The 13555-nt window shown below is 50.0% G+C and overlaps 3 protein-coding genes across 3 annotated transcripts; 2 read left to right on the top strand and 1 right to left on the bottom strand.

Annotated features, from left to right (window-relative positions):
- Nucleotides 1–479: 479 nt before the first annotated feature.
- Aspvir_007031 (uncharacterized protein) lies at nt 480–1044 on the bottom strand (the record flags this gene model as incomplete). Its single annotated transcript, XM_043270217.1, has 2 exons — nt 480–826; nt 885–1044. 2 exons carry the CDS (start codon nt 1042–1044, stop codon nt 480–482), a joined length of 507 nt encoding a protein of 168 aa, XP_043126152.1.
- Nucleotides 1045–1162: 118 nt separating this feature from the next.
- Nucleotides 1163–2133, top strand: Aspvir_007030 (uncharacterized protein; the record flags this gene model as incomplete). Its single annotated transcript, XM_043270216.1, has 3 exons — nt 1163–1463; nt 1526–1580; nt 1926–2133. The coding sequence occupies 3 exons, from the start codon at nt 1163–1165 to the stop codon at nt 2131–2133; spliced, it is 564 nt and encodes a 187-aa protein (XP_043126151.1).
- A 1065-nt stretch (nt 2134–3198) lies between these two features.
- On the top strand, nt 3199–13229 carry Aspvir_007029 (uncharacterized protein; the record flags this gene model as incomplete). The annotated part of the gene is made up of 5 exons (XM_043270215.1): nt 3199–3533; nt 3579–11404; nt 11676–12448; nt 12499–13135; nt 13204–13229. The coding sequence occupies 5 exons, from the start codon at nt 3199–3201 to the stop codon at nt 13227–13229; spliced, it is 9597 nt and encodes a 3198-aa protein (XP_043126150.1).
- Nucleotides 13230–13555: the final 326 nt, after the last annotated feature.

Below are 13555 nucleotides of genomic sequence, written 5' to 3'. Positions count from 1 at the left end.
TTCATTTTCTACTGTCATCGTATACTAAATGCTTTTATAAAGGAACCTTAAGAACGAAAATTATTAATTATTACTGTAAGATAATATTTAATTATGAATCTAACCACATTTCTAATAAAAAGATAAATTACTCTAACTCCAAGTCGGATATCTTTTTCATACTTTTGAACCTGAAACCCTACAAAAGACTAAATGCTATAACTAATGCCCCAGCTGATAAACACTGCATGAATAGTTGGTAACTGAGCTAATGCAATGCATATTAGATGAATTAGAATATGCAAAAGTTGAAGTTAACCCATGGTTGTAGGGGATGTTGTGGTACATGCCCATGCGGCGATCGCGACGCCAGCTGACCTGACAGTTGGGATCTTCAAGGTGTGTTTCTGCCCGGAGACCCATGATGATATATCCTGAGCTGGCCCACGATTGTGTCGGGTCCGAGGGGGCCTCCTGTGAAGCGGCAGAGGGGTGCGAGTTCAAGATGGCGAGATGCATGTAGTCCAACAGTTCCCGCTCCGGGAGGAAGAAGAGACCTGCGCCTTGAGCTTCTTGCGGAGGGCTGGAATCTCAGCCACGGAGCCGATGTCATCGACGGGGCAGATTCCCAGTACGGATGCTGGGAGGCCCTGTTTGTGCCGGTATTGCGTGAAAGACTCTAAGAAAGTGTTCGCCGCGGGATAGTTGCCTTGCCCGGGCTGGTCCACCAGCGTAACTAGCGAACTTGTCATGATGAAAAAGTCAAGCGCCGTCTGGTTCTTGAAGGCGTTGTGGAGATTCCAAGCGCCTTGCACCTTGGCCTGCACATCTTGTTCTTGCTTCACCCCTAGTCAACCAGTTGAGCGGCACTTGGTTAAATTCGGGGCATTTTGTGCGGTCCATACTCCTGCAACAGATCTGGAACCGAGCATGCCGAACTCCGATAGCACCATAAATAGCATCACGAAAAGACCCTGGCCCCTCAATGATCTTATAGGCTGACGGATACGAGATGAAGCCTTGGCGAAGACACCCTGACGTAGTGATACGGGTTGAAGCTGACATTTAAGGAGCCGTGAATCATCAACCATGGTCCTTACAGAAGTCACCATTCCCTCTGAAGAGAGACATATTCGCCGTGATTTTGAACAGTGGGCCAGTAAATACACCTAGTCATCAAAGCATGGGTTCCATCACCGCGAGCCCCGTCGCTCCCGATCTCGAGTTGGCAGATTTTATAGACTTTGAGATCGACCAGTCTATTCCCCAGGATGCCCTCACTCGCGTTCTTAGCAGGCCACCATTCCGAATTGTTGAAGGGGTGTTCAATATCCGTGATTTAGGTCATATCGGCCACCCGGGAATCCAGCCCGGCCTGGTCTACCGCTCTGGACTCCTCGCCAATCTCACAGAAGTCGGAAAATCCCAACTCGTGTCAGAGTTGTCGCTGGGTGCTGTTTTCGACCTTCGAGTCACAGGGAAAGGTTGCTTTTTCCCCCTCCACAATTACATGAGCAGGTCAAGCTTTTCTGGCAGCCCCAAGTAGGGACACCCCCACCAGTCAACCTGAGCGACTTTACCGCCAATGACGGCAACGATGCGTATAGAGATATGTATTTATATATCCTGGAATCCCATGTACCAAGCTTCAAGGGACTGCTAACCTATATCTAAGACGAGTTGAGTGCTGGATCTTCAAGGGAGAAGAAAGCTATACTTTTTCATTGCCATGGTATGTTGAACCAGGTCACTAGGCCCCAACAGTAAGCAAGACGTTACTGATTAGCACTTGCACAATGTTAGCGGGTAAAGACCGTACCGGCGTTGCTTCGGCACTGCTGCTGAGCCTTGCAGGTGTTCCAAACGAACTTATTGCGCGGGATTAAGCCCTGACAAGAGTTGGCATTGAGACAGAGAAAGAGTATCTTCTGTGCTCATTGCAACAGGCATGGGCCTGAGCGCGCTCCCGGAGCCGCAGGTTTCAAGCAGTTTGCTGCTATTAAGGCTTCGTACATGATGGCGTTTCTGGAGGCTGTCCAGGTGAAATATGGCGGAATGGAGACGTTTGTGGTGGATGTGATTGGTATGAGCAAAGCTGATGTCGAGGCTGTTCGGGCTGTATTGAGAGGGGAATCATTAAGTGGTGATTTGTAATCCGCAGCTCGGTCAGATCCACTACCTGGCTGAGTTTCGTTGAACAAAGTGTCTAGAAGAGCAGGACGGCTGTGTTTAGGAGGCCCCTTTCTGTCTTAGGAAGGCTGATGTCCAGTTGTAAAGCGAGGCAGGTGACTGTTGTGATGCTGCCTTTGGCTGAACCAGACTGGCATGGATGGGAGCTGTCTAACTAGGAGCAGAGACTTGCATTAGCTCCCTGACTTGCCTGGTAACCTTGCTATAAGCTTCCTACCTTGACAGAAATGAGATCTTTGCCCTCGACTAAATCGAGGCCCGCGTGACTGAGATGGAGGAAAGGGTCAGAAGGTCCTTCCATTTGCCGCTAAAAGGCATCGATATGAGATCGTGAACTTGCTTCTTGAAAAAGGGCCAGCCCAACCCCAATGTCAGAGATGATAAAAAGTGCACTCCATTCTTGTGGACGGCCATGTCATGGTGACACCAAACAGATTCTTCTATGTCTCTTATTCAGACATGCTCAAGTCACTCTTGTGCGAGCCGGAAACTGAATATGCACAGATATAGACCCTTCGCGTTGATATACACAATCCATGCTGCGTTCGGGGCCTGCGAAAGCACGAGTGAGTACAAGTGGAAGGGTAAGCAACACTGGCATCTGTCCAACAGTCCAGGTAGGTGAGGGAAACAAAGAACAGCTACCATTTTGTATTTGTTTGCCTCAGGCCCCAGGACAGTATACAAATCAGGTGACTTTGCTAGCGCTTGAAGCATCGCACATCGACCTTCAGAAAAACCCCCAAACACCTATCCACGACCCTGCCTCGATTGATCGCTTTCTCCTATGTTATCCTTCTTTTGCGTCGTGGTGTGTTTTTACCTTACTTGATATTCGCTCATCCTCTCGCAGGCCCAGCTACCCCGTTTGGCGAGGCTAGCCAGGGCGCCTTCGTTTCTGGTAGGCACCATGTCAAAAACTCTCCTTGATGACTCCTATGTGTTGACATCAAAGGGGTTCAAAATCACTGCTGAACCTAGTATGTAACACAACCCGACTAACTTCTCGTTGTAGGACTTGCTTGAAACATGGCCGAGCCTAACATCTTGGCCTTGACGTTTAATCATGTCGCACTGCCCCCACAGCTTCCAGGAAACCATGATAGGAACGCAGAGACCGAGAAGGTAAACAAAGAGCTGGTTGAACGGCTCCTTCAGTCGGTGGACACACTCAGGACTGCCTGTGATAAGTCAGCGATCTGGGATCCTATTGAAAAATTGTTGCGGACATGCATACTTCTGAATGGGAACGCCTTCGTCAACAGAGACGCGGCGCTGCGTGCGTTCAAGGAAATTGCACCCGGTGATGCACTTATTCTCCACATTGCCCAGCAAAACGCTTGTCTATATCTACGGAGACCACGGTATGTCCTTCTCTTATATCTCGCAAATATTCTAACTCTGTCTAGCGATGACGAAGATGTAGTGGTCATCGAAGCTTTTGAGACATCTCCAACAACAGAACAAACCCTGGCGGCAGATGGAGCATTGTCATGGGACTTCCCTGGTCAAGCAGTGTTATTGCCTCTCCACGATTTCGCGGATCCCCTCTTTCAGTCAAACTTTGCAGCACTTCTCGAAAAGGCGAGCACTGAGCCTATACATGAGTTCGCACCCAAGACACGGAAGGCGGGAGCCGAGGTCTCCGAGACTAGAGATTCAACGGATCCTGGGTTCATAACGCAATTTCTGATGACATTCGTTGCTGCGAATGGCGAGCGAGCCTGTCCCCCACTTCTCAGAAAGCGCGTAAGAGACGATGTCTGCTGGAACAACGCGGAGCTACCTTGGCGGCGGAGCCCCTTCTGGCTTGTACTACGAGTCTGCATTGAGCGAATGCTGATCTTTCGCCTGGGAGAGGCACTGGGTCGCTTGTACTACAAAGTCCTCTTATGTGCGCTGATGTCGGGCCTGCTGGACGATGCCGTCAATCACCTCAGTCCTGAGCATTGCCACTTCCTGAAGTCCAAGCTTTGTCGGCGCTTGGCCAAGCTGGAGAAAGAGAAGGAAAATTGTACTGGATCTGTCGCCGACTCTTACGGGAACTTGTTATCAGCGGTCGGTCCGATGTGCCAGAAGTCAGTCTCAAACGCTACCACTGCTCTGGAGTTAGAGTGGAAATCGTTCAAAAGAAGTCTCGAACGCAAGATACCATCCCTTCCACTCTACGCGCACCGGAATGATTTGGAGATAAGTCTGCGGAATAGTGCTGGATTTTTTCACTCGATTCTGAAGCCTCCCCAGAAGGCTTCTTGGCAACCACTTAGCATTGATTCAAAGCAACTGACTCGCAACATACAAAAAGCGACAACAAACCCCTTCCTTGACCTTGTTACGAATTATTCTGCTCTCGCTGACCGAGAACGAGCCATAGAGTCCGAGGCAAGAGAGGCTCCCCGCACCAAGGTGGATTGCGAAGCGTTATGTATGAATATCGCCTCGACGATTGAAGATTATCTCAATACCGCCAGCAATGCATACCAGGATGATCCTGAGCAAATGGGGATTTTTATTCTGAACTTGTTCGAAATGTGGGTTCATATGGACAAGTGCGCCACGGCGGTGTGTCCATTGCTCAAATCATATCATCCCTGGGTGAAGCCCGAGTTGTTCGATGTGATACTACTCTCGCGTCTTAGCGACATGGAGCGCCTACAGAAAATTCAGGTTTACATCAGTATTCGCTGCAAGCAAGCCCGGGCTGACCGAAGCACAATCTTTGATGACCCTTCGCTTAGATGCTTTGCAGACCGGTACTTTGATTCAGAGGATGGCGAGCCAATGCACCAGCTCCAGAGAAAGATCAAAGCCGCGTCGCTGAAAGCTCGAGAGGACAAGGTCGCGGAACTCGAGCGGATCAACAATGAATTTCGTGACCTAACAGAGAAGAAAACAATGAACGCCTGCACACAGCGCCTGCATCCAGACGGAACCCACGACATCCGGGGCTGTAGCCATTGTTACTATATTCGCAGGCGACGCCGCCTGAAAATAGACGTTCATGAGGACTTTCTTCCTCCAGATGACGATACGGCGAGGCAGCGGGCAGTTGTTTTTGAACTCAATTTGCCAAAGTGGTTTGAAGCTTACCGTGCCGCGACATGGAATATTATTGCCACTCTCAGCAGAGCTCCTACCGACGGTCCCAGTGACTTTGGAGAGCCAGAAATGTTGCTTGGCAGCTACTCACAGTTGGAAAAGTATCATACAACAAGGAAGAACGAAGGCCTTACTCTGGCGTCTTTCTCAAAATCCTATTTGAAAACACATTACAACTGGAAAGCATTGCCTGCTAGGAGCTCGACGGTCCTGCTACCCTCAGGTTTGAAGTTTGTTTATTACGACTCAAAACGCAAGGTCTGGGTGAGAACGTTTACCAGAAAAGATCTAACGTTCGCCCATCACTTCAGCATCAGTCTACCCCAGCAGAATCCATTTGCAGCTCTGTACTCGTCGGTACTATTTGCAGTTGAGGGGCCGGGCCCGTCATCTTATGAGACAGTTGCTAGCGCTAATAAATGCCCTCCCTGCCTCAGTTTGCATGAATACCAGGCCAGCCATCACCTGATGGGAGGGAGGAACCGACGCTGGCTTTCAATGCTCATCGAACTAGGGTCTTCGAACATTGATTTTAGCCTACAAGATACCGTCGCCCTGGTGCGCCTGCTTGCGTTCCAGGTTGGGCCCGGACTAGAGAACGATACCCTACGAGCTGTGCATATTGTGTTTCGAGATGTTCAATTCTGTCGGAGGCTCAACGAGCTTCTCCATCAGCACATTGATATAATCTCGGCAAACTGGCGGGAGGTGAATTACATGGAAACTATGCTTCTTTTGGCGCTTCAACTCTGGTCGTATTGCTGTTCAGCGGCTCGCTTCGATGCGTACGAGCTCATCTGCCGTATCAGGAGGGTCACGCTCTCTTGGATACACCTTCTTCGTGATCTCATGCGTAACTCTGAGGAGGCCGACACGGCAACTCAAGCGGCTCGTCATTGCTTCTTGTCTGCTCTTTTATGCCGCAGAACATTCCTGCCCCAGGCCTATGAAAATTATGCAATGACTGCACAAGATTTCAAGGTCTTCGTTGAAACGTCTCTCGCCATGCAGGAGAGTCTAGTCGTTGATCTTACCAAATTTAGTTCCACTACCCGCAGCATGCTCGTTCGCGATATAAAAATGGGCGCTGTGATGCAGCGCAGGCTTGGGGTTTGGATGGAGCAGCATCCAAGCGCTGTCAACGAGGCTCTGGATTCAACCTGGCCGGCGACCGCACGGTCCTACACTGATTGGAAATTTGCTCCTATTTTGAACGATACCTGCTGGGTGACAGCGACGGCCCATGGATCCAATGGTGCTGGCAACCCTCAAGTGGTCCATCTCCACCTGCTCCAGGGTCACCTGCTCCTAGATGGACAGACCATCGGAAAGCTGCCGACTGATATCACTGATTCCGAACTTTTAAGGACTTTGTTTGGGAATCAGAGGCTTTTCGCATTCCCTTCCAATATGCCAGGCATGCGCTATGTGCTTGCTCTTGACAAGGAGGGCTACCAGATACACCTCGGCTATCGAAGCAAGGAGTTGGTCGTGCGAGCAGTGAAGGCTGGTTCAATTCTGGAGCTTGTGCCACGTGCTGTCTTTGGTCATGGCTCTGGCCTTGATTTGGATCTTCCAGCCACGTTGGTCGAAGAATGCGTTCATTGGCTTGATATCAACTCAGGAATTCTCTACGTGAGGCGGCAGGCGCGGATGTGGAACGACGATTTTTGGGTCTTGAATCTTCGAAGTCGTAGGGCCCAGCGCAAGCGAATGTCCTTGATAGACCAGCGCAGCAGTATCTTTCGTTCGATAACCCAGATCTTCCGCCATTTTGAAGAACCGTGCAATATAATGGTTACCCAGCCGTTGAACGGCCCTCTCTGCGTCGACCTGAAACGCATGAACTTGACCTTTTACGTCAACAAGAAAAATCTGTTGCAATGTAAGCAGCTGAGTGCTGAGGTGGATCCAAACCAGGACGCTGGCACCTTCTATGGGCTGCAGAGTATGCTCGTCCTGCGCAACGTGTACAACCGTGCACAGCGAAGTATCATTGTTCCACTGGGAGAGCTTGAATGCATACGGAAAGGCATGCACGTCGCCGTCCGAATTCGAAACATGGGCCTGTATGCAAGATACATCGTTGACAACGTGCTGGGTAGATTACAGAGCCCCCAGGACCTCCAGATCCTCTATACTAAAGCACTACTGCACGCGGTCACATCGTCGTTCATACCGGATACACTCACAGGTCAAACAGGGACAGAGGAGTCTCTTGTATCCTTGCAGTCTGGACAATTTCAACCGTGGAATCCTTTAACGGAGCTGGAAATTAGAATCTTACAATCAATCGCGGACCTGACCGCTCGACGCGAGTATTATCCTAAAGACAGGAAATGCCAGCAGATCGTGCATTGGAAGCCAAATTTGACTTCTTTCATTCAGCATGATGGGTACCGGCCCGCCGTGGAGACTATACTGCTCAAATCTAAGCGATTGACAAGTTTCGCTGTGGATTCACCGGAGCCATCCGCCACCTCCACGAAGGGTCCAAAGCCATCAAATGTACCGCACCTCTGTCAGCGTGCCTACTGGCGCCGTTCACTTTATGAACGGACTTCCTCATTCCACCAGGCCATTGAAATGCACCAACCGAAAGATTTTCGCTATAGTAGCCGTGACGGTTGGGTTTCAAACAGGCGAACAGGGAATGTCCGAGAGATTGTTGATCTTATCAGGCTTCGGCCTCCGTCCGTTCATACAACACACTCACTGGAAAAATTGCTACAACAGTGGCCATTGATTGGCGGTTATAGCACGTCATTCAACCTAAACACACTCGACGATTATCTCTCTGTTGAACTTCCACATCACTGGGGTGCTCTGGTTAAGCTATGCAAGGCGTCCCCCATTAAGGAGAAGTTTGGCATCCTCTTCAAGCTGGGATTAATCGCGTTTCGGAATGGCGTCGATATGACAGCTTTGCGGGTAATAGGAGCATTCTATGTTTTGGACGACCTGAAAGCTCTGGAGTTGCCGGAATATCCCTCCTTCGCCAAGTTCGAGGTTGGTGAAGTACCGACTGCCAAACTGATCAGCGATTTGGCTATGCCATATCTCGAACCGTTCCAGGAAGCTCCTCCGCCACGAAAGCGGAACAGGAAACAGCAAGCAGCTACCAGTCGTGCAAAGCCGACATTGGCGGAACATCAGAAGAGGTGTGACGACGCTCTGAGAACATTTACCGATTTCCTACTGGGCCAGTGGCCATGCTCAGCCCCATCAATAGATGGACTAGCAATAGATATTGAGTGTCTGAATGTTCCCCAAGCGGTGCTTGTCATCAACAAGGAATGGGGTCGACTCTTCGCCAATCTCCAGCTCCATAATCATCTTCAAAAGGCACAGCTGATCCTGAACAAGCACTACTCATCAGACAAGCCGGTGATTGCTAAATGGCCTAATCTCGATTGTGAGATCGTTCACGGAATTCGGGCTCGCCGCGAGTTTGATCTGCCCCGGCTCGACGAAGACCTTCTGCAGAGGCCGGGTCCCTCGATTGATGTGTACCACAGCAGCCTAGAAGGGCTGAGAAAGCTTGCCAAGGCAAAGATGATATCTCCTGGCCTACAGTCTTTTCCCAGCTTCACACGCGGTTCAGGCTCTCCAGGTTTCCTTGGTTCCGCGAGCGCCTCAATTAGAGCCAATCATAATTCAGAGGTCGCAGAGGTCGAATCTATTGTTGATGGCCTGTTGAATACTCAGTGCCCTGTGAAATTACAATACGGTCGGGACCTGAAAGAGAGCATAGCTTCGCTTTCCCTTGTCCGTTCACCTGCGAGCATGGGTTTGGACCTTGACTTCGAAAAGGGGGTCGAACCATTGAATGCGGAGATATGGGCCGCACGGGCAGCCATCAATCAGAGGCGCGAGCAGATAACCAACGCTCTCTCACGCGGTAACTGCACGTATATTTGGCTAAGGCAAGGCAACCTATGGCCTTGTACCATGCCTGTTCCACTTCTGCAGCAGCTGCGATCCACTTCACGGTGCTGCTTCGGCCCAGGCATGGAGAAAGCCCTCGTTTCGTATGGCCAATCAATTCTGGATTTGCAACGGCTGATCCGAATTAAAGAGGCTCTGGCCAAGAAGGACAAAGCCAGATTGCATCAGGAAATGTGCGAGAGTGGCCACACCAACTGGCAGCCTTACAGCTTCCCTGACTGGCTGTTGTTGGAGCTTGACGCGAATATACTGCTCCGAGAAGAGCAGGTCACTGTAGCCTTAGAGATGATTGATCCTAGCTCTAATGCTAACTCGGTTCTCCAGATGAACATGGGAAGAGGGAAAACATCCGTCATCATGCCAATGGTTGCTGCTGTTCTCGCTGATGGAAAGATGCTTGCCCGACTGTTAGTGCCAAAGGCATTGCTCTCCCAAACGGCACAGATACTCCAGTCTCGGCTCGGGGGACTGCTGGGCAGGGAGATTACCCACGTTCCATTTTCACGACGGACTCCAACAACTGCAAACATGATTGAGGAATATCGTCACCTGCACAAGGAGAGCTTGTACGGATCGGGCATCATTCTCGGTATTCCCGAACATGTCTTATCATTCAAGCTCAGTGGCCTACAGCGACTCTCCGACTCCAAGATTTCCCAGGCCGCTGATATGGTTGGAACTCAGCACTTGTTGGATCTTGTCTGCCGCGACGTCCTCGACGAATGCGACTTCTCCCTTGCTGTGAGAACCCAGCTCGTCTACCCCAGTGGCTCTCAATTAGCAGTTGATGGCCACCCCTACCGCTGGGAAGTCACAATGGCCATTCTAGCTTCCGTTGCGCATCACTTACCGCGCCTTGCAAACGACTTTCCTTGCAGCATTGATGTTATGAATCGACCCGCTACCGACTTTCCAGTTGCCTACCTTTTACGGGACGATGCGGAGCGTGCTCTACTAAAGAGATTAGTGGATGACATTTGTGATGGCCGGACGTGCTTTCTGCCCGTAGGTCACTGTGAAAGTCACGAGCTTCAGTCATTGAGAATTTTCATATCCCAGGAGACTGTCGAGGCGTCGGTCAGCAAGCATGTATCCAACATGTTCCCGGACAAACCTCACTTCCGCAAGATTATCTATTTGCTTCGGGGATTGCTCGTACACGGCATTTTGCTTCTGTGCTTAAAGAAGCGATGGAATGTCCAATACGGGCTCCATCCTACGCGCGACCCTATGGCCGTCCCTTTCCTTGCCAAGGGCGTGCCGTCCGATCAGGCGGAATGGGGCCATCCCGATGTTGCCATCCTATTCACATGCCTCGCATTTTACCACCAGGGAATTAGTCTCAAGCAGCTACGTCAAAGTCTCCAGGCGGTGCTCAGATCCGACGACCCGACTTCGGAATACGACCGCTGGACCCAGACATCAACTGCCTTGCCAGAATCCTTACGCCATTGGAACATCATAAATGTTGATGATGAAGGCCAGGTCTATGAGATTTGGCGGCATCTTCGTTTCAGGAAAGTGGTGATCGATTATTTCATCAAATCCTTTGTTTTCCCTATCCATGCCAAGCAATTCAGCATCAAATTGCAGGCTTCAGGATGGGACATCCCGTTGTTTGGTAAAACCGAGCAGTTGCCTGAGGACGACTACCCCAAACACGCTGGAATTACAACTGGGTTTAGTGGGACGAATGATAATCGACGTCTTCTTCCTTTGACTATAGAGCAACATGATCTTCCTGAACTGGCTCACACAAATGCAGAGGTCCTCACTTACCTTCTGCAGCCAAGGAATCGCCAATACATGGTCGCTGCCGGTTCCGACGGCAGACGCCTTTCGGAACATGATTTGCTCGACCACCTTCGACTGAAGAAGATACGTATTTTGATTGATGCTGGCGCCTATATTCTCGAGATGGACAATCACACATTAGCTAGGGCTTGGTTACAACAAGATCAGGAGGCGTTAGCTGCAGTGTATTTCGGGGAGGACAATAGACCTTGGGTACAGTATCAAACGGGTAAAATCGCTCTTTTGATCGCTACCCCCTTCGTGGACAATATGGATCGCTGCCTTGTCTATCTCGACGAAGCACACACTCGAGGGACAGATCTCAAACTTCCGCTTGATGCTCGAGGCGCCTTGACACTTGCTCTGCATCAAACTAAGGATCACACGGTACAAGGTATGTGATCAGACTCCATATGTCTTTCTCTTTCTTTTTCTGTTTGTCTTTTTGAGTGAGCCTTCGCGTATATTTCTGTCTCAACCTGCCGAACCGCATCGCTGGGCAGTCCGACGCGTAAAAAGCATGGGCCGGACTGACGGTTCCTGACTTCTACTCTTACGGCCAACAAAAGTTCAGCAGCGGCCAGCCAGCCCGTACTTCATGTTCACAGTCTGAACTCATTAAATGAATCAATTTCTGAGATCTCTCATGCTAACTATCTTCTTAGCCGCCATGAGGCTGCGGCAACTAGGCACCACGCAATCCATCACTTTTGTCGCACCACCGGAGGTCCATCAAAGCATTCTGGACGTGGGAAACAAACAGACCACTGATCGCATTGATTCATCGGACGTCATTGCATGGCTACTTCATCAAACTTGCGCCACAAATAAGGACTTGCTTCCTTTGTACTACGCTCAAGGTGCAGACTTTTGCTACCGCATGCAAGCTGCAGCAACTTACGAAAAGTTCCTCACGAGTAAGAACCATCGGGAAAGATTTCTTGATTACCTGCAGCAGCCGGAACAACAGACCCTTGAACAGCTTTATGACCCTCAGACTCGAAAGAATTGCGAGGCGGCGTCAGCTCGGGAGGAGTTGAAACTGCGAGGCGTGCTAAAGACATTTATGCGAGACCTCGGGCGACATCGCGATCTCATTCAGGAACAATACTCCTCCGCTCATACCTCCGCGCTGGAAGAAGTAGAGCAGGAGCGAGAGGTGGCATATGAGGTTCAGGAGGAAAGGGAGCTACAGCGACCGCGTCCTAGGAAAGCCCTTACCTTTCCGGGGATTCATCCAGCAATCCTGAGTTTTGTCCATTCCGGTGCATTAGAAGGCAAAGTAGGCTTCCTCGGAGCATCACAAATTTCTTTGTCGACTGAGCTGGCACTGAAGCACGGACTGAAGGAGCTCTCCATTATCTCTCGGCTTTACGCCTCGGAGGAAATGATAAGATCGATTGAATTACGGCGCGGGGAGAGAAACGACAACTACACGGTAAGTGCGTCTGTGGGAGTTGGGTGAATTTAACTCATTGTGACTTACAGCGTTCTGTGAATTGGATTCTCTGGAGTATGAAGACAGACACTGCTCTGGTCATAATCCCGGAGGAAGCGGAAGCCCTGATTCCCATCATCCGCTCTATGGAGACTCCCCGTGTGCACCTGATCCTCTACGCCGCGCCGTTCACCAAAAGGATGTTGCAATTCAATCGTCTCAATTTCTACGCAATTCCATCTCTACCGGAAGGCTGGAATGCGCCTCTCTGGCTCCGTTTTGAGATCGGTATACTGGCAGGACGATTGTACTTCGAGTTCGACGAATACCAGGATTTGCTTGATCGCCTCCATGTCGAGCCTGAAGGTAATCTACGGCGCACTAAGGACACTACGTTACAGTTTCTACAGGAGTGGCTGGCCCTCCGTCGTCACGGTCAAGATATTTCCCATACACCAATGGGTTATGTGTGCCAGCGGTGGACAATTCGCCCCGATCATCCCTTCTTCTCAACCACGCAGAAGGCAGATGAGAACAACGCGACTGAGCTCTTCTCCTCCGCAAAACATAATATTGTTACTGCGGTGGACGAGGTTTTCTACGATAGCGATGACGAAGAAGTCGTTACCCTGGAAGGTGATGACGGTGCATCGGATCATGGCGGTGAAATGTACAATTTAGCAGACGGTAAGCAACCAAGTCCTCATTCCTTTGCTTTGCGCCAAATAACCGTCCGGAACGCTAATGTCTAGCAGGACTCGAAGGCATAAAGTTCCACTGATGTCGGAAGTCTATTGATGGCTATGTGACGTTTGCAATTACAGACAGTATCCATGTATCTAGCGATACCGATTCTGACTTGATGAATGAATGATTTGAATGGCATCGCAGCTATGTTTGGGCACAGCAACGTAGTTATAGCTACTCTCCTAGTCCACATCGCGACTTCTAGGCAACATATGGTATGTCCCTCTTCCTGATGTTCCCAGAAGTTTACAATGCACAAGTAACGAAAGTCTTCAGGGTTCCAAGTGATTAACGAGCTAGTTATTGATTGATGATCAGTTAAACATAGAAAATTATATGCGCAAGATGCATATATACATC

The sequence above is a fragment of the Aspergillus viridinutans genome (assembly GCF_018404265.1).
Source record: "Aspergillus viridinutans IFM 47045 DNA, scaffold_5, whole genome shotgun sequence".
Classification (NCBI taxonomy): domain Eukaryota; kingdom Fungi; phylum Ascomycota; class Eurotiomycetes; order Eurotiales; family Aspergillaceae; genus Aspergillus; species Aspergillus viridinutans.
The sequence above is the reverse complement of the archived record's forward strand: the minus strand, read 5'-3'. Positions and strand labels throughout refer to the sequence as shown.